Source organism: Odocoileus virginianus, chromosome 6 (assembly GCF_023699985.2).
Source record: "Odocoileus virginianus isolate 20LAN1187 ecotype Illinois chromosome 6, Ovbor_1.2, whole genome shotgun sequence".
NCBI lineage: Eukaryota > Metazoa > Chordata > Mammalia > Artiodactyla > Cervidae > Odocoileus > Odocoileus virginianus.
The window spans coordinates 78,927,869-78,949,441 of NC_069679.1; the positions used below are offsets into that span (position 1 = coordinate 78,927,869).

A 21,573-nucleotide genomic window follows, 5' to 3' on the forward strand; every position below is an offset into this window, starting at 1 on the left:
AATTCCAACAAATTTCGTGGCTTAAAACAACACCACCCATCTATTATCTCACTGTTTCCATAGGTTGTCAATCCTGGCAAGCAATTCTGCCTTCCATCTCCTGATGCTAAAATCAAGATGTCAGCTAACCTGGGCTCTTATCTGGAGGCTCTGAGGGAGAATCTACTTCCAAGCTCATTCATGGTGCTGGCAAAATTTAGTTCTGTGCACCTAGGACATGGATCCCTGTTAACTTTGCTAGCTTTAGGCCAGATGTTTTTCTGAGCTTCTAAAAGCTATCACAGCATTGTTTATAATAGCCAGGACATGGAAGCAACCTAGATGCCCATCAGCAGACGAATGGATAAGGAAGCTGTGGTACATATACACTGTGGAATATTACTCAGCCATTAAAAAGAATTCATTTGAATCATTTCTAATAAGATGGATGAAACTGGAGCCCATTATACAGAGTGAAGTAAGCCAGAAAGATAAAGACCAATACAGTATACTAATGCATATATATGGAATTTAGAAAGATGGTAATGATAACCCTATATGCAATACAGAAAAAGAGACACAGATGTACAGAACAGACTTTTGGACTCTGTGGGAGAAGGCAAGGGTGGGATGTTTAGAGAGAACAGCATCGAAACATGTATATTATCAAGTGTGAAACAGATCACCAGCCCAGGTTGGATGCATGAGACAAGTGATCGGGGCTGGTGCACTGGGAAGACCCAGAGGGATCGGGTGGAGAGGGAGGTGGGAGGGGGGATCGGGATGGGGAATACATGTATATCCATGGCTGATTCATGTCAATGTATGGCAAAAACCACTACAATACTATAAAGTAATTAGCCTCCAACTAATAAAAATAAATGGAAAAAAAAATAAAATTAAAGCCACTCGCACTCCTTGGATTATGGACTCCTCTGTCTCCGCAGCCAGTAACATTCCACACCGAATCCTTCTCAAGTTTTGAATCCCTCTGACTTCCCCTTCTCCCAACAATCAGAAAGATTTATCTGCTTTTAAGGGCTCCTGTGATTAGACTAGGCCCTTTCAGATAATCTCCTCATCTTAAAATCAACATTGTGCCATATAACATCATCATGGCATTGAAATTTCACCCATATTCTCAGCTTCTGGAATCTAGGCTGAGGTATCTTTGGGAGGTCACTCTATGTACCACATTAAAGAAGACAAAACTGACAGAATCCAGTCTTGGCTGTAAGGATAACATAAGGAGGGACCCGAGAATAAGGGAGGGTGGCTTAAACATAGTGATTAACCTTTGGAACAGATAACATAGGCCCCTGGCCTTGAGTTAAGAGACTTCCATGAAGCCCTGAAGATATCAGTAAAAATCATGTATTCAAGATGAAGTTGTAGCAGATAAAATGTCTATGATTGCAAAATACCATATTTATTTTTGTCACACGATGGGAAGAGCAGGATGGGGTGTTTCAAGAAGAGTCCTTCAAAACTCAGATCCTGCCAAGCTACAACTCTCCGGGTTTTGCCCTCACCTTCAGTGTTCCAAGTGTTACATCAATTCAGGACAGCAATGACAGCCTTAGAGCAGACAGTCCCAGACTATGTTGGTCAAGTTTGGAGTTTCTTTGGCAATATACGTACTAAAAGCTAAGTAACTTCTATTTTCTTTTGGTTAATGCTTGGCTAGTAGCTATAGCCCAAGATGTGTCTAGACATTGACTCCGAGTCTGAAAATGTCAGTGTCTTAACCACCACCTCAGTATCTGGGAGATTCCTGGGGGCCCTCAGTTGAATAACCTTTATCTTGAGGGAATTCAAAACAATGGACTTGGGTCTCCTTTGGCCAGAAATGCTTGAGTAGATGTGCCTGGGCCTGAGAAATCAGGCTTGTTTTTTTTACCTCATTTAAATTTCTGCTAAATGTCCTACCTCCCTCTCTTACTTGGACTAACTTTAGCATGGATAGACAATTTGGCTTTTCCAACTCTGAAAGACTCCAAATTATCAGACTCAGTAAATATGGGCTAAAGATGGCGATTTTCAGTCTCCCAATGCCCCAAGATCTTTCTCTCTGCTTTCAGACAGGCCAGTTTCAACCTGTGGTTATCGTTCTCTTCTGAGAGTTTTCTAATGGCTCCAATAACCACACAACAGACTCCAACATCTAAAGTTTTCCTGAAGTGAAGTGAAAGCTCCTCAGTCATATCTGACTCTTTGCAACCCCATGGACTATGCAGTCCAAGGAATTCTCCAGGCCAGAATACTGGAGTGGGTAGTCTTTACCTTCTCCAGGGGATCTTCCCAACCCAAGGATCGAACCTAGGTCCCCCACATTGCAGGCAGATTCTTTATCAGCTGAGCGACAAGGGAAGCCCAAAGTCACTTACCTACTGGTCATGTAATACCATCCCCTGAAGCACATCATCAAGACCCAAAGGCATGACTTCTAACGGCTCAGTTACTACGGCCAATAGCATGGTGCGGTTTTCCAGCCTTCCCTTGAGAAAAGTCTGATAATCCCAGTTCTCATCCTACTTCTCCACTTAAGTCAATCATTTTAGGTTTGTTGACTTACAGCTCCTTACTCCTAGTATTGATGTTTCATATTAGCTTGAATGTTTTTCTGCTGCAAGTAAGAGAAAACTCCAATTCAAGCGAGCTTAAACTACAAGGTGATTTACCATCATTCCAAGCAGAACTGCTCCAGACACAGCAGGTCAGAGCTCTAGGTCCACTGCTCTGAATCACGTTCAGCAATACCTTCCCTCCTAATGAGGTTTCATTCTCAGGATCATCGCCTAATCTCAGCCCCAGCCATTTCTGGCATCACAGTCAAACACAATAATGTTCAGAGAAGGAAGACAACTCCCTCCTAGTGTATCTTTTTTAGGAATGAGTAAAATTTATCAGAAGCTCCCCAACAGCCTTCATAGTTCATCCTTCAGATGAAGAATAGTTCTTGATCAGAAGAGGGCTAGATGCCTAGCAATTGGTCTACATTAATTTTTGTAATGCGATGGAATGAATTGGGCTGGGATCGGGGAGGAAACCAAGACCACTACAGGAGCCAATATACATGATATTCTATGTAAGTTTTGCTGGCACCACTCAAGAGCAGCAACAGAATAGGTAGAGAGTTAGGTAGATCCCAGATTGAAGACCAACAAAATGTGTGGGGTGGAAGTTAAGAAACTGAAGATGCCAGTGGACATGTCACCAGATTAGCTTTTCGTGAAGTCCACTCTGAGAGGGAAAAAAACTGATTCCAAGAAACAGCTGGTCAACCAATGAAACGTGGGAAGATGAAAATCTGATGGTAATACTTAAAAGAGGAAAAAGGAATAAAAGTAATGTGGATAATCAGAGACTGAAATTTTAGAACTATAAGATCTGAACACAAATTATAGATGATGACAAAGTTTAGCCATAGAAATTAGCTGCAGTGATTGGAAGGTCACTATACAACAGGAAGCTAGTGAAATATAAAAACACAGAGTCCAATGGGCTGCTGACTTAAACTTGGAGATCACCAAAGATAATAGCAAAATCATATGTAATGAAACAGGTCGAAGGGAAGCCAGGTGTGAAAATTCTTGAGAAAAGTGGAGGCTTAATGGAGACATAAGTAGCAGTCAGGAGAAATGGGAAGGGAATGTTCTAACCGAGCACTGTTTCCATTGAAGAAGAGCTATAGCGGGAGATAATGAAAGAAGGATTGAAAATGTCTGGTGTGACCCCAAAGGAATGACACTGCTTAAAACCATGGTGATTTATTGGAACATTAATCAACTCCTCAAAGGCCTGACTATCAAGTATGTACAGTTTTTTTCTTTTTTTTAGGGAACCAAAAGGTAGACAAGAAAAATTTTTAAAGAAAACAAAAGTTAATTTTCTGCACAGAAGGAAACATGCAGAGACTGCTGGGTTATACTAACATATCAGTACTCTAGCCTTTCTTAAATTGCTTATGACAGGACTGCATAAACATTTTAAAAGTGTGCACTTTAGCACTGATCCTCCTTACTTTTCAACCATTAAGAAATTCACATTTGAAAAGATAGATATATTACATACAGTTCTTTTATTTCCCTCAGCATGAAAGCAATACACAGAAGGAAAAGATGGCAATTTAAGATTCTCGAAGTCAAATATTATCAAGGAAAAAGCTCAATACATGGGCAAGTCAATTATCCTGCCAATTCAATAAGAGAAAACAAGACAAAACAAAACCTAAGAATCATTCCCATTATCCGTGTTAAGAAGAAAAAAAAAAAAAACATGAATTTGGAAACATTGAGAAAAGCATACATGATGATCAAAACCCAAACTGAAGTATTTTTTCTTATTATTTTTAAAGCACATATAAAAAACCAATGACTTCAAAAGCACTTTAAAAGAAAAAAAGGCAAAAATATCACAATTCTTGATGATTATTTATATCAGTAGAATGCTGGGTCTTCAATTGAATGTTATATATATCGATAGAATGTTAGGCCATCTATATATCTCTGAAGAATATCATGATTCCCTGATGTAAACATTCATGTCAGTGTCTTTTAAGGAATGTATACATACTGGCCCATCTGGATTTTTTCTGCAATGATATGCTATTTGTTTGCTGTGTCATATTCTTCAATAATGAAGCCGTTTTGTAATATGATATACATCTGACATCTTACCAAGATTCCACAATGCAATGTAAAAAGCAGGGGGAAAAAATAAGAGCAACAGTTATGAGAATAAAAGCTTTGGGCTTTCTAATGAATTTTTAAGTGGCACATCTTAAAGCAGAAAATAAGTGAACCTGGAAAAAGATAGATGGAAGGAGGCAAGGAACTATTTTGAAAGTGCAAAGACTGCATCTGTTGAGCATATGAAAGGGCTCAATAAAGTTACTTATTAAACAATTAATTCATTCTCTAAACTATAACATACTGTATTTGTAAACCAGTATCATTTTTACTTTAACATACACTTCCAAATATATCCTGGAGTCACTTTTGGAAAGCAATTAGTCCTAAAAAAACAACAAAAAATGAGTAGACTGTCTTACTACTGCCCTAAGGTGGTTTTCTGTTTTATTCAAAATTAAATATTCTTCAGAGGCATTATTCAGGAAGGTATTAAAGATATACTTTTTCCAAAGTTATTTACAATGTATTTCCGTATCACAGACTTACTGGACACTTGAATTTGCAGTAAAATATCTGTTACCCTTCTTTGATTAACCATTGCTCTAACTGTGACATGCTGCATTAATTTTTAAGGCTTTTAAAGTGGAAATTACAATGCCTGCTGTGATAATTGTAATACTACCCTAACTGTGGCAATCACTTTAAAACTACTTCTCTGCTTATCATTAGCAATGCTAAGTGATAAAAATAACTTTAGCAGGAGTATTCTGGGAAGTGATTGTTTAATAATTTTTAATATTCTAAAAAGCTCAATTGAAAAAACTCTCCTGGATTAGGATACTGTCTGATGACATGGACCCTTCTAAATTTCCTCTCATTAAGCAAAATCCCCAGATGGCTCTCAATCAATCAATTTCCCCAACCCCTCTTTTCTCTCATTGAACCAATTGCCAAACCAGGCTGACAACAGAATAATCAAAGTAGACCAATTTCCTGGGATCAAATCAATTCACATTCAAGTCTGAAAGCTTCAGAAGGGCTTTACCTTGGGGCAATGAGTCACCTATTAAGTGTCAGGTGGGTTAAAGTGAAAAGCATTCCACAGTCAGTGCAAAGTGATCACTTCCTCCATCTTTTATATGTCTAAGAAATTCGTATGTAAAAATGAAAGCATCGTGTCCATGACAGCTCATCTGTCATGAAATAAGCATCTATCATTCTTAAGTGCTGACAATTGATTTTATAGGTGTAATTGCCCTACATTTTGCTTTCTTTTGAAAGAAAGTCAACTTATCCAAATGATTCTTCTTCTGAAACAATCAGAGTTCTTGACAAGTGACAAATGACAATGCAGAAGTGATAAACCAAGACTAAACATGGATAAAAATCAATCATGACTTTCCTGCTTATTATCTTATAAACATCTGGGTTTAATTCAATGCAAAGATACAGTTGAGAATCAACACAGGAGCATAAAATCCATTTAAAATAACTGATTATAGAAGAGAAAAGATGACGTTAAATGCATACACAGATCAATGAAATGCTTTCTGTTGCTATCAAAGGAGCACAAAAGTCTTCAAGAGGCTTGAGATCTGACAATACTGCTCAGTGAGATTATCAATGTTACTCACTTAACTAAAATTACAGCTGCTGCCAGAAAATGGTCCAGTAGTAATGACTGCATCTTAAATGCTGCTTTCCAACCAATACTGAAGTTGAGATATACAAATAAATGAGATTTTAAAATACATTCACTGGAGGAAAAGACATGTGATATTAAGGAAGATTTCATGATTTTCTTCCATTTGGATATTAAAGAATAATTTCAAATTAGGGCATAGCAATCCACTCCCATGGACAGAGGAGCCTGGCAGGCTAGAGTCCATGGGTTCACAAAGAATCAGACATGACTGAGCAACTTAGCATGGGGAGTACTAGGAAACTAAAAGCTAAAATAGAGGAGAAGAGTGGATCTGTTTTAAGAATTAACTCTGCAAAGACACAGAATGTTAAACTACTACAAAGGCTGTACAAAGATTTTATCTGTGTACCTTGAGACAGTCAAGACATAGAGACTCTTCTGTCAAGAAGCTCTTGATAGATTACACACACAGCACAGAAACTCAAGAGTTTGTTCAAAGGACAAATGAGTGAATGGTTGGTCACAGCAGAAATCATTCCTCAGGAATGTGGCTTTTGTACCTGATTATTCTTGTCTGACAGTTGATGGAGACTTTCAGATTGCTTCTCCAGCGCACGTTCTATCTTCTTATGCTTAAGCTTCCACTGCCTAATGGACTCCTGGGCTTTCAGCTTCAGCTCCTCTCTCCTCTTCTCTGCCTCCTGTCTCAGGCCCTCAGACTGCTGGAGCTCCAGAAGGTACTGCTCAGCCTGCTTGGTGGCCTCCTCGGCGTGCTGAGTCAGCTTCGTGATCTGCAGGTCAGCTCGCTTGTGTTTGGCGTCACACGTCTCAAAGTGCTTCTGGATCTCCTTCAGTTCATCCAACATCTCCAACTGCTGTTTTTCCCTGTTCTCCAATTCATGGGTTAAATTCTAGGAATAAAGCATGTGAAGGATCAGGAACATGTTCTTGTTAACATTGGATGTGTAATATATCATCAAACAGGAATCACTAATGTCATCAAATTAGCAATCCAACTAGAAAATATGATCCTTTTCCATGTATCTCATGATCATATTAATTGAGAATAATTTCAATTATAAAAAATATTTTCATTTTTAGACTACTTCATTATTAAGAAGGGAAAATATGTTTTTTTTCCCAATTGACTGTCACTAAAACGGAAAGCCTTGTTGATGAGAAAAACATGCATTACTTTTGTAAGAATCTAGTGTCTTGTATAATGAAAGAAATGTCAATGCTTTAGAATTTGTCAGATTGTCAGAGCAATTATATGCCATCATACATAATGCTTCACTTTCTGACAGCAAATAAAATTTTGTGAAAATAAAATAAAAATCTGTAACAAAAAAAAAAGAACATTGATGACAGAAGCACCAGTATAGACAATACTGTAATGTGAAAGTCCGTTTAAATGTGATAAATTACTTATAGACAGGTTATTTGACTGGAAATACATAATGCTATAAGTTGATAAACTATGTCAAGCTTATACAAATCAATGAAGGACAGATTTTCAATTTATAAACTTAAATTTACGTGGAATACTTACCTATTCAAGAAAAGAACTCAAACTCTTAAAATCTACTTTCTCTAAACCAGCAGTAAGCAGTGGTTTAGTCACTAAATCAGGTCCAACTCTTGCGACCCTACGGACTCTAGCCCGCCAGGCTCCTCAGTCCATGAGATTTCCCCGGCAAGAACACTGGAGCGGAGTGCCATTTCCTTCTCCAGGGGATCTTCCTGACCCAGGAGGGAACCAGTTTCTCCGGCCCTGGCAGACAGATTCTTCACCAATTGAGCCACCAGGGATGCCCCCTTCCCAAACCAGAGTTGGTCAATAACACACTTGGAACTTACGCTAAATCATAATTCAAATATATTTTTAATTTGAGAAGAGTGAGCAAATACTGATTTTTAACTTCAAAAATCAGAGTACATTATATAACATTTTATACACTTAAAAGAATGTTATCATTGTTGACAGTTAAGCCACTCTTGTAAAGCTCTGGAAGTCAGTGAGAAATTCAGAAACAAGTGCCTACAATGTAAGCTGCTCCTTCTGAGCCTTTAGTTTCAAATACTTGTGGTTATAAAAGTAACACGAAAAGGTCTTATGTTCAAGTAAGATTGGGTTCAGGAAGCTAAAATGACTGTGAGCTGCACAAACAATAAAATATACATTGTACTGAAGCACCTATAAACAGACTAGAAACATTTGAAAACCTCCTCTAACAGCAGATTATCAGTTCCAGATTCAGCATCCCTCAACTGTGGCTCAAATCAAGTTAAATATAATTTCTCTCATGATTAAAGTCATGATTTAACATTATGGCAGCAACATATAAATAATGCCTCTAAAACAAGAGGTTTGCATTTGCTCAGTTTGCTAAATCCAACGCAGCTTGGAAGAGATGAGTCACTCCTTTATCCACCCAAACAAAACAGTAAATTGAGAACTGTGCACTTGTTTGTGCAGAAAATTCTAAAATGAGACCAGAAAACCCTAGTGATGGTGGTTTACCCTTTTGCCCTTATCTAAAAGTTTTACCACTAGGCCAGAAATCAACTTTATTAAACGAGCAGTATTCAAGTGGTTTCTACATCAACAGAGAGATCCCATTTTTCCTCCCACAACAAAAACTTGGGAGAGTGGTTATGCTTCTGATGTGTTAGGCACATAGTTTATAAAAAGGTTAATAAGATCTGGCTTCAACACCAAAGAAGATGATAATCTAACTGGGGAGATATTCACACCAAAACTAAATTACAACAGTGGATAGTACAAGGTGCTAAAATATGACAGACAGTTATTTGAACCAGTCTATATTTTACAGTGCGGCTGGGGAGAGTCTCTCTTAGGCGGTGACATAAAAGTTGAGATCTATACCAGTCCAAGTTCAATGCATGAAACAGGGCACTCAAAGTCAGAGCACTGGGACGACCCTGAGGGAGGGGATGGGGAGGGAGGGAGGGGGAGATTCAGGATGGGGGACACATGTACATCCATGGCTGATTCATGTCAATGTATGGCAAAAACCACCACAATACCGTACAGTTATTAGCCTCCAATTAAAATAAATTAATTTTTAAAAAAGAGTTGTGATCTAAATGAGACAGAGCCAGCAATAATGATAACAACAACAACTACAACTAAGGTTTATTGAGCAGTTAAGTTGTACAAGGCATAGTACAAATGCTTTATATGAGTTACTTCACTCAATCCCACCACAAAACTAAAGGCACTCATTATCTTTATTTGAGTGACAGTCAACCACCACTTGGAACTTGCCCAAGATCACATACCTAACAAGTGAGGGCACAGCATTCAGACTCAGACAGTCTGAGTTCAGAGCCCATGTTTTCAACTCTTTACTAAGCTTTCAGACTTCCAGATGGATCCTAACTCCATGTGTCTACAGTCACTCACTCCTATAGACCTATCCTAGTGTTGTTGTTGTTTTTAGAACCGTCACCTTTGAAGTAAGAGTATACCCAACCCCCTTTCCCCCCATTATCTCCTCCTCTGGCTTTGTCTATCCATCTGCCCAGCTCCCTTTTCTCCTAATACATCTGCTCTTCATTGCCAAGAGGAGATGATATTCCTTTTACTGACTTGAGATCCAGGCTCTTTAACCTAAATAAGTAATATTTCACTTTAGCCACTCTCCTGCTTACATCTCAAACTCCTCTTAGACCTATTCAACTACTGAACTTGAATAGTAAAACATCTCTGTAGGACCTAAAAAAATCTCCTATTTCCCATATCAGGTTACCGAGTCCTCCAAGGAAAATCACAAATGAATGTCAGGGGATGTGAAGAGACGCTGAAAGCCACCCTCAGTGCCCAGAGATTCTTCAGCATGCCCCTACCTGGTCCGGTGTGCGCTCTCTGAACCCACCAGCTTTTTCACTCACTGTAGCATACATAATAATCTAGCTCTCCCCCTGAAAAATAACACTGAGGCTATTAGTCAAGACACCCCCCAGATTTCCTACATGTACCATCCTGAATCTTCCCAGCAGTTAAGGGAAAGGGACCTCTCTTCTTTAGACAAATCAGCCTACCTTGGTTCCTTCCTTCCACATCCATCAAGGACTTTACTACACTTGTCAGGCCTTCTCTTTTCTTACTATATCATTTTACTCTACTATTCTCATCTTTAAAAAAAAAAAAAAACTAATTTTTTAAGTGAAACAAACAAAAAACCTTTATCAATCTGACATGATCTTCTCATTAGCATCATGTCCTCTTCCTGTTAAAATATCCTGCAAAGAGCAGTCCACACTTGATGCCCCACAGTTTCATTTCCAATCCACTTCTCAGTTCACTGGCTCTGGTTTCCAGCCTGACCACCCAATTAAAATAACTCTCATCAAGATCCCCAAAGATAACCTAAAGCCACATACAGTGGGCTCTATAAATCCTTCCCACCATCCTTGCTGCATGTGACACTGACAATCACTTCTTAATCCTACCTCTCTTCCTCCTTTATTTTCATAATACACTCCTCACTAGTTCTCCTTTTTCCTTCATAATCTCCTTTCCTGGGCCTCTTCAACTATCTGGCCTTTAAATAGAGATAACTGTACAGGTTTCTAGTATTAAGCATCATTCCATCTATAAAATGTCTTTGGTGGTAAATAAGTATGTAGGTAAACAGAGATCTAAGTGATTCCTAATTCAGAACCAGACTGATCTTAACTCCAAATTTTTCAATATCTACTTGTATAATGAGTCTCTACACTTGATAATCCTACAGGCATCTTAATTTTGGCACATCAAAAAAGTAAATTCACTGGATGCCCAACTCCTAACAAAAAGACAGTCCTATTAAAATAACAGTAAACCTCCACTGAGGGAGGGTAAAAATGGAGCTGGACTTGTGTATTTAAGCACAGAGAGTCAGAAATAGCTGCTGTAGGAAAAGAGAAAATGAACAAGAGACAAATGCTTAAAAACTGACAAACAGAAGTAAGGTTACAATTAGATTGTCTCAAATTTGCAAAGGACCCAAGAGTAGATGGAATTCTTCAGATTTCTCCAGAAACTCTTTTGAATCCAAAATTAAAATAAATCCAGCATTATTTATCCTCTGTTAATTACAGAGCAACAAGAATAGGCACAGGATTAATAAATGCAAGCCCAGAGTTTAACAAAATAAATTCCTTTTGTTCTCACATTTTAAAACTGCAGACTTTCATATTAACAGATAACAGACAATAATTCACTTTGAAGAATATGTGAAAACATCGTGGCGCTGACTGGACATGTGAGTGAAAGTGAACAGAAAAGGGGTGGTTCTTAGTATAAATAAGGTGTCCCCACTCTTGATGGGAAGGTAGGTTTCAGTGTGAGCAGGACACAGCCTCCAAATGCCCTGAGCCTGGAAACTGTTGCGACTGCTTTGCTCCTGTCAATCTGACTGCATCATGCTTCAGGTAAAACTTACCAGAGAACTCCTTCCTACGTGCTTTCCTCACTCCTTGGTGGAATCTACTCAGCCACTTTTTTGACATTCTCTTTAATCCATCTTCCTCAGAAAACCAATCAGAATCATCTAATTATAATAAACATTTCTCCCTCAGCAATCAAAAGATTATTCTATAGAACCCTCAAAACAATTCCTCCAATAAACACCCACACACAGAGCACACATGAAGCGTGCACATCATCAATGCAGGATAAATGCTATCAAGGCAGGCACGGATGGCAGACATTAGCACCCTCCTATGTACCACGTGAAACATTAAATGGAAAGCAATTTTATTATGCATTCCATTATGATGATTTTCAATTCCAACAATACCATCATACATTCCTGGACGCATCTTCTATGCTGAATAACTTTTTTATATTTAAACTGTGTAAAATTATCTCAGCTACTAAACCAGGTGGTTAAATTTTATATCACTTAATTAACCCATTATTTATTTCCTACTATATAAGTACCATCAAAGATAGGAACAAACCAAAGTAACAGAAACATACTTTTTATCAAGAATTCCTTCTAGCCGGACGGGAGAGAAAAACTTGAGCATCCTACAGGGAACCTTTCAGAGTCTGTGGTTGGACTTGAGAACTAAATTAACATAAGATAGATTAACAGGAGAAAAGAATATGAATTTTATTTAATACTTTTATGTATACATAGTAGCCATCACAGAAAAAAGAAGACCCAAAGAAGTGGTTAGGACTGAGATCTCATATACTTGAATAAAGAATTCATGGAATGAGAAAACAGAAAGAGAAATTAAGGAAACAATACCATTCACCATTGCAACAAAAAGAATAAAATACTTAGGAGTATATCTACCTAAAGAAACAAAAGACCTATACATAGAAAACTATAAAACACTGATGAAAGAAGTCAAAGAGGACACAAACAGATGGAGAAATATACTGTGTTCATGGATTGGAAGAATCAATATTGTCAAAATGGCTATACTACACAAAGCAATCTATAGGTTCAATGCAATCCCTATCAAACTACCAACGGTATTTTTCACAGAACTAGAACAAATAATTTCACAATTTGTATGGAAATACAAAAAACCTCGAATAGCCAAAGTAACCTTGAGAAAGAAGAATGGAACTGGAGGAATCAACCTGCCTGACTTCAGACTATACTACAAAGCCACAGTCATCAAGACAGTATGGTACTGGCACAAAGACAGAAATATAGATCAATGGAACAGAATAGAAAGCCCAGAGATAAATCCACTAACCTATGGTCACCTTATCTTCGACAAAGGAGGCAAGGATATACAATGGAAAGATGACAACCTCTTTAACAAGTGGTGCTGGGAAAACTGGTCAACCACTTGTAAAAGAATGAAACTAGAACACTTTCTAACACCATACACAAAAATAAACTCAAAATGGATGAAAGATCTAAATGTAAGACCAGAAACTATAAAACTCCTAGAGGAGAACATAGGCAAAACACTCTCCGACATAAATCACAGCAGGATCCTCTATGACCCACATCACAGAATTTTAGAAACAAAAGCAAAAATAAACAAATGGGACCTAATGAAACTTAAAAGCTTTTGCACAACAAAGGAAACTATAAGCAAGGTGAAAAGACAACCTTCAGAATGGGGGAAAATAATAGCAAATGAAGCAACAGACAAAGGATTAATCTCAAAAATATACAAGCAACTCCTGCAGCTCAATTCCAGAAAAATAAATGACCCAATCAAAAAATGGGCCAAAGAACTAAACAGATATTTCTCCAAGAAGACATACAGATGGCTAATAAACACATGAAAAGATGCTCAACATCACTCATTATCAGAGAAATGCAAATCAAAACCACAATGAGGTACCATTACACGCCAGTCAGGATGGCTGCTATCCAAAAGTCTACTAGCAATAAATGCTGGAGAGGGTGTGGAGAAAAGGGAACCCTCTTACACTGTTGGTGGGAATGCAAATTAGTACAGCCACTATGGAAAACAGTGTGGAGATTCCTTAAAAAGCTGGAAATAGATCTGCCATATGACCCAGCAATACCACTTCTAGGCATACACACTGAGGAAACCAGATCTGAAAGAGACACGTGCACCCCAATGTTCATCGCAGCACTGTTTATAATAGCCAGGACATGGAAGCAACCTAGATGCCCATCAGCAGACGAATGGATAAGGAAGCTGTGGTACATATACACCACGGAATATTACTCAGCCATTAAAAAGAATTCATTTGAATCAGTTCTAATGAGATGGGTGAAACTGGAGCCCATTATACAGAGCGAAGTAAGCCAGAAAGATAAAGACCATTACAGTATACTAACACATATATATGGAATTTAGAAAGATGGTAACGATAACCCTACATGCAAAAAAAGAAAAAGAGACTCAGATGTATAAAACAGACTTTTGGACTCTGTGGGAGAAGGCAAGGGTGGGATGTTTCAAGAGAACAGCATCGAAACATGTATATCTATGGTGAAACAGATCACCAGCCCAGGTTGGATGCATGAGACAAGTGCTCAGGCCTGGTGCACTAGGAAGACCCAGAGGGATGGGGTGGAGAGGGAGGTGAGAGGGGGGACCAGGATGGGGAATACATGTAAATCCATGGCTAATTCATTTCAATGTATGACAATAACCACTGCAATGTTGTAAAGTAATTAGCCTCCAAAAAATAAAAAAAAAAAAGACTTTAAAATGAAAAAAAAAAAAAGAATTCATGGAGAGATGACAAGATAAAAGAAAAGGGATTTAATAATGGAAAAGTGATTAGGAAATCTAAGGGGAAAATGAATGGAAGATAAAAGGACTGATGCTGAAGCTCCAATACTTTGGCCACCTGGGGGGCAGAGCCAACTCACTGGAAAAGACCCTGATGCTGAGAAAGACTGAAGGCAGGAGGAGAAGGGGACGACAGAGGATGAGATGACTGGATGTCATCACCAACTCAATGGACATGAGTGTGAGCAAACTCCAGGAAATACAGGACAGGGAAGCCTGGCATGCTGCATGCAGTCCATTGAATTGCAAGGAGTTGGAGATGAATGAGCCACTGAACAACAAGGGTGATTTTAGGTTTGTTTGTGCAGATCCATTTTGGCATCACTCCCAGTTTTCCTTGATGAGAATGCAATTCTCTTCCTGGTACAGGGAGGGCACCTTCCTCATGGGAAATACTGACTTGCTTTTACGTACAACGAGGAGGTCACAGACACCTTTCTGCATCTACTGGTTCTCAAGCGCCCTCAGCTGATAAAATCAATACACCAACATGGCATAATCTGGGATAGCATGCTCTGATTTCCTTCAGGTTACATTACCAAAAAATTTACAAATGCTCTAATTTACTTAAACTTTATACATTTGAATGGATTTTTCTCTTGCCTTCTTCAGATGGGAAAATATATTAATGATCAGCTGTGTTAAGGGTCTCAGGTTTGGTGATAGCTAGGATGCACAGAACTGGAAGCCTACAGGTGCCCTTACTAAGATTTATCAGGATGAGAAGACAGAAGGCCAACCGGCAAAGGGAAGAGGGCATGCGGGGCAGACCAGCGGAAACCAGGCACGAGTCTCCAAGAGCCTCCTTCCCGGGGGTCACACTAGACGTGCTCAGTTCTTCCAGCCATGAGCTCTGACACTTGTGAAGCACTGTCTACCAGGGAAGCTCATCAGAGACTCAGTGCTCAAAGTTTAATTAGGGGCTGGTCACTTAGGTACTATCTGCCTCGTGTGTATGCTCAGTCGCTTCAGTCACGTCCGACTCTGCAACCCCATGGACTGTAGCCCACCAGGCTCCTCTGTCCATGGGGATTCTCCAGGCAAGAATACTGGAGAGGGTTGCCATGCCCTCCTCCAGGGGATCTTTCCAACCCAGGGATGGAACCGATGTCTCTTATGTCTCCTGCATTTGCAGGTGGGTTCTAATGCCTAGTATTGTATACCCAAATCTCAGACTCCTAGGACGAAAGCAGGTGTTCAGTAGAGACCACATTTTGTTTGTACAAAACATCCAGGCACAGTGAGCTACCCTTATTACTTAGGGAAGATCTCATGTCAGTGTAGAGAAATGATTATCACTCCAGTTCCTGGATGCCAGACAAATACCTACCTTGCAAGCAGACCCTCCTGAGGAAAGCTGCCTCTGGTCTACTAACTTAACTCCTCTCTTCCCAGTAGTAAAATGGCCAAAGGACAGAAAGGAAAAAATAGGCCCTAAATAAGTTCTTCATTAAAAAACAATTAACTATAAATAATACCTGTAAAATAATGCATATAGAAGACAGTAGAAAAGAACACTCTCCCTTTAAAATTGATCGGCTTTGGCTGCCACTGGCTCCCTTTTTAACAGCTGCAGTGGTTGTATTCAAATTCTAAGAAAACTAGACAGCTCATTCATATGAATAAAGCATTAAAACACAAATTAGACCAAAAAAAAGAGAGATTCTATTAAAAATATAACATGGATAGGACCCACCATAAACTCTAGCTTTAACCAGTCACATATCTAAGATCATAATTTTACATATTTTGATTACAAAAGGATATTTATTGCTTGAAATTACAAAAGTGGAAAAACTGGATATGGTAGGAGAGTAATGGAGCAAATTTACAGAATTAAGAAATCAGCTCTGTCTGGCAAAAAAAATCTTTCCACCCACCTTCTTCCTATTTCTCATATTCATGAAGAATTGTTAAGCCTACATTTAAAACATTTTCCATGAGGGATTAGGGACAAAAAGTCCTACACCTATGGTGTAGGTGGTAACAATGATCACTTGTTCACTGATGTAACTAAAATACAATTAAATACAATTTCTCATCTATTCTTAATTGACAATCAACACACAGAAAAGACTGGGCACCTTAGTGAACATTTAAAAATGAAAACCTGGCCCCAAATAAACCAGGGTACAGTAAATGGATGTTCCGTTGCTTCAGTCATGTCCAACTCTTTGTGACCTTATGGACCATAGCCCACCAGGCTCCTCTGTCCATGGGATTCTCCAGGCAAGAACACTAGAGTGGGTTACAGTGAATGGTATAAATTTAAAATAAACATTTCCACATATAGTATTATGTACTTCATGTGGAAACTTGTAACAGTAATGAAAAAACAGGTAGACTTAAAAGCCTCAGAATTAATATCTACAGGGAGAGAGCAGCATACAATGGAAAGCACATGGCTAATAGTGAGTGAGTAACAGTTGCTCAGTCATGTCTGACTTTTTGCAACCCCATGAACTGTAACCTGCCAGGCTCCTCTGTTCATGGAATTCTCCAGTCAAGATTACTGGAATGGGTTGCCATTTCCTTCTCCAGGGGATCTGCGAAATCCAGGGATCCTGCATTGCAGGAGAGTCTTGACCATCTGAGCCACCAGGGAAGCCTACTATTAAGAGACATTTCTAAGTATAAAGACAGGTCAACTTAAAAAGTATCAGCAGATACATGCTTGACTTTATGTTGTAATCTATAAACAATACATTAGAATATATAATGAATCCATATACCTTTTCCAAAGGAATACCCAAGACGGAAGTAGCAATAAAGTTATAAATGACAGTCATCAATCCGATGAAATAATTTAGATAAAGCTAACAGGCTTGAGTTCAAATCCTAGCTCTGCCAGTCCATGACCTTAGAAGAATTGCTTACTGTCTGTGAACCAAAGTAACAAATAAATTTATAAAATGGACTCAATAACATCTACAATACAGAAGAATGATGACCTACAGGAGATCACTTAGATAAAGCATGTGGAAGAATCACTGGCACTTTTCAGGAAATCTTTTTATTACTATCTAGAAACAATGTTAGATTTAGAGAGGCAATCCAACACCTACCTTTTAGAGAGAAAGAAACTGAAGGCAGTGGAAGATAAAGTGATCAATCCAAGATAAGGAGGCAAGTTTTCAGCTGAGAAAGGACTAGCCATAGGGTCCCTACTATTCAAATTGATATAGATTCCACTTCACCATATTACTGGATACCAACCAACCAACCTTTTTTAATAATTAAATAAATTGCCATTTTCCTTCCTGAGACAGAAGGAAATCCTGAACAGGAATTATACAATCCCTGATGCATAGATGTCTCTAGAAGTTTTTTTGAAAGAGAGAGAATAACCGCAGGACAAGGTGGGTTAAAACAGAACCAGAAAAAGTACTGAATGAGAAATACTGACTGGGGCAAACATGAGAGCTGGTGGGAAGCACCATGGCAGCTACAGAAACAGGAGTTAAGTCACTAAATTTAAGAGAACCTATTCTGATCAGCAAGACCTTATAAAGAAGGAGATATAAAACAAGGACACAATAGGCAAACTAAAGTGTGAAGAAAAAAAAAGATTCGGTAACTGGTGGAAAGGAAATAAGCACTCATGACCAACTACAGCACGGGCAAGAGCCACAGAATGAGCGAGCCAGCACAGGCTGCTCCCAAAGAGCAACAGCTCAACTTTTCACCTGCCCACTTGTAAGTAACAGTAACAGCTCAACTTTTCACCTGCCCACTTGTAAGTAACAGTAACAGCTCAACTTTTCACCTGCCCACTTGTAACAGTAACAGCTCAACTTTTCACCTGCCCACTTGTAAGTAACAGTAACAGCTCAACTTTTCACCTGCCCACTTGTAAGTAACAGTAACAGCTCAACTTTTCACCTGCCCACTTGTTTCTCTCACAAGCATACTATCACTAACAAACTCACTCTTTGCCTGTATCCCCCAAAGCAGTAGTGCTTAAGAGGGCTAAAAAAGATTGGAAAGTAAATTGAGAAATCAGGTTTGGGGGGATGTTAGAATTCAGTTTGAGCTCTCCATAGTTTTTGAGCAAGGGAGTAACATGATCAGATATGTGCTTGAGAAAGAATAATCACCAAAGGACATTATCCTCACATTAGGATATTAAAATATTATAGCAACATTAAAAATAATTGAAGATCATCCTTTTCAAGCAGGAATGGACTTTGAGAACCAATCCTTCTCTCATCTGAATTCAGTTTTAGCAATAAATTTGATGGAGCTGGTTTAAAATAGATAAGAACCAACTGTGGCATTTAAGAGACTAGAAAAGGAAAAGAAAAAAAAAAAAACTACTTGTCAGACTTTCTAAAGAAAATACAGATATGTTTCCATTCAATCCAATAAACACTTACTGCATTCAGCAAGAACCAAGCTGCCAAGACACAAAAATGAATCAGCAGCATAGTTCTATGTTTTACTACTCCAGATATCCATACAACCAAGTTGAGGAAACAGACATGTAACCATTACTGTGAATAAATGTGATATATGCAAGCAATTGTTTCTTCTCTATTTCAAATTCTGCCTCTCTTCCCTATTTGTGCTACTTAGGTTTCACTTTTCAGTGTCTTTAATTATGTGATGGTTTCTAACAATAATTATATGTCCAAAGGAAAGACCCCTGAACTAACAACATTAAGGAGTGACAAAGGGAACAAAAAGAAGGTGATTGAATGGCTGCTACTGAATGTACTAGACAGAGAAAGTGAGGGCAGGATGGGGAAGAGAGAGAAACAGAGAAAGAGAAAACGAATGCTCAGGACTGCCAATCCCAAACTGAAACAATGACCACCACCACCAAGGCAAGAGCGTGCCCAGCACTCCTGTACTGTCCGCCTTTGACGCCTTCCATCAAGAAAGACATGTCCTCAACACTGGTGTTGGCAGAGGAAGCAGGCTTGAAAGGAGTATGAGTGACAGTCACTCAGTCGTGTCCAAATCTTTTGCAACCCCATGGACTATACAGTCCAAGGAACTCTCCAGGCCAGAATACTGGAGCGGTAGCCGTTTCCTTACTCCAGGGGATCTTCCCAGCCCAGAGGTTGAACCCAGGCCTCCCACACTGGAGGCGGATTCTTTACCAGCTGAGCCACCACGGAAGCCCAAGAATATTGGAGCGGGTAGCCTATCCCTTCTCCAGCGGATCTTCCCGACCCAGGAACTGAACTGGGGTCTTCCACATTGCAGCCAGATCCTTTACCAGCTGAGCCACCAGAGAATCCAGAAACAAGTACGGAGAAGAGGAAAAAGATTAATAAGAGAATCTGATCAACAAGACGCCTCTGACAAATATGCACAAATAAAGTCTTTCATAAGAACTCAAAATAATTTGTTCCTATAATTTTTGAAAAAAATTAGGGGCAAGCCAAATAGAAATATAATCAACTGTGAGGCTTATGTTCACTAATAAAAAATACAATAGTTTTACATATACATACAAACCTTTTAATATACTAGAGCAAACACACATGCCATAAAATTACATGGTGTTTCTATTATAATCATTTTACCAAACATAAAGAATATTTAAAATTTTTAATTAATATATAGATTAAGAGCTTTTACATTTTGGCACTGATGACAATTTCATTTTAAGCATAAAATATTTTGGTTTAAAAATGCTTGGTTAGAAACACACTGCTTAATTATAGTATTTATCATTTAAAAACATGTAAACCACAATAGAATAATCTGTTTTATAATACAGCTTCTAGAAACCCAATAGAATAAAAGTAGGAAATGTCTAAATAGATTAAATTGATACACTGAGGCAAAAATTATCTTTAAGGCATAAAGCTCAATTCATTACAAGGACAAAAACAGTGACATTAAAGCTAATAAACAGCAAGTAATTCACAAGTAGAAAATCATTTTGAAATAGAATTCAATTAGTCATCTTTAATATGATGTGAACAAAGCATCTGTTCACTAATTCTAGTCTAAAATATGACTTCCTTAAAGCAAGAACAAGATGAAAACACTGATTGAAGAAAATAATAACATAATACCCAAAAGGACTGCAAACAGCCCAATGAGGAAGATGATAAGCCCAAGTACAGAAAACATAAAATAAAACTTTATATTTTATGTTTTACTGAAAGGAAACTCTATTCCAGCATGTTGGAACATTTTCACTTCCATGTGACCAGTTAATTGCATTTATAAATGATTTAACTTCTTCTTGGGCTCCAAAAATCACTGTGGATGGTGACAGCCATGAAATTAAAAGACATTTGTGCCTTTGAACAAAAGCTATTCTAAAACTATGCATCATATTAAAAAGCAGAGACATTACTTTGCCAACAAAGGTCCTTATAGTCAAAGCTATGGTTTTTCCAGTAGTCATGTATGGGTGTGAGAGTTGGACCATAAAGAAGCCTAAGCACTAAAGAACTGAAGCTTTCGAACTGTAGTGTTGGAGAAGACTCTTCAGAGTCCCATGGACTGCAAGGAGATCCAACCAGTCAATCCTAAAGAAAATCAGTCCTGAATATTCATAGGAAGGATTGATGCTGAAGCTACAATACTTTGGCCACCTGGCGTGAAGAGCCAACTCACTGGGAAAGACACTGATGCTGGGAAAGATTGAAGGCAGGAGGAAAAGAGGATGACAGAGGACAAGATTGTTGGATGGCATCACCAACTCAATGGACCTGAGTTTGAACAAACTCCGAGAGATAGTGAAGGTCAGTGAAGCCTAGCGTGCTTCAATCCATGGGGTCACAAAGAGTCAGCCACAACTGAGGGATTGAACAACAAAACTAAACTAAAACGGACAGGAAGCTAAAAAAAAAAAAACAAGCCCTGCAAAGAAATTACAGATTGAATATAACATTACATATTTGTAAATGTGTTATTAGGTCTAACAAGAACTCAACCAGCATTCACTGAGTCACACAAGGCTAGGCTCAAAGGCTATACAAGAAGAGAAGTGAAAGTCATGTTTCTCAACTAAAAGAAAAACCTGATTACTGCATTATTGGGTATGACCCAACAGCAGACAGCCCCTAGCACTGCTTCCTAATATACTCC

At 38.5% G+C, this 21,573-nt stretch overlaps 1 protein-coding gene across 9 annotated transcripts in view; it reads right to left on the minus strand.

The window, feature by feature from the left end:
- The window catches only part of CEP128 (centrosomal protein 128), a 484,062-nt gene that overhangs the window by 286,685 nt on the left and 175,804 nt on the right, over positions 1-21,573 (minus strand). For all 9 annotated transcript variants that reach the window (XM_070469726.1, XM_070469720.1, XM_070469725.1 and 6 more), the window contains one exon: positions 6,819-7,169. In XM_070469726.1, the coding sequence (XP_070325827.1) occupies positions 6,819-7,169 (351 nt within the window). The remainder of the gene's footprint in view (positions 1-6,818; positions 7,170-21,573) is intronic.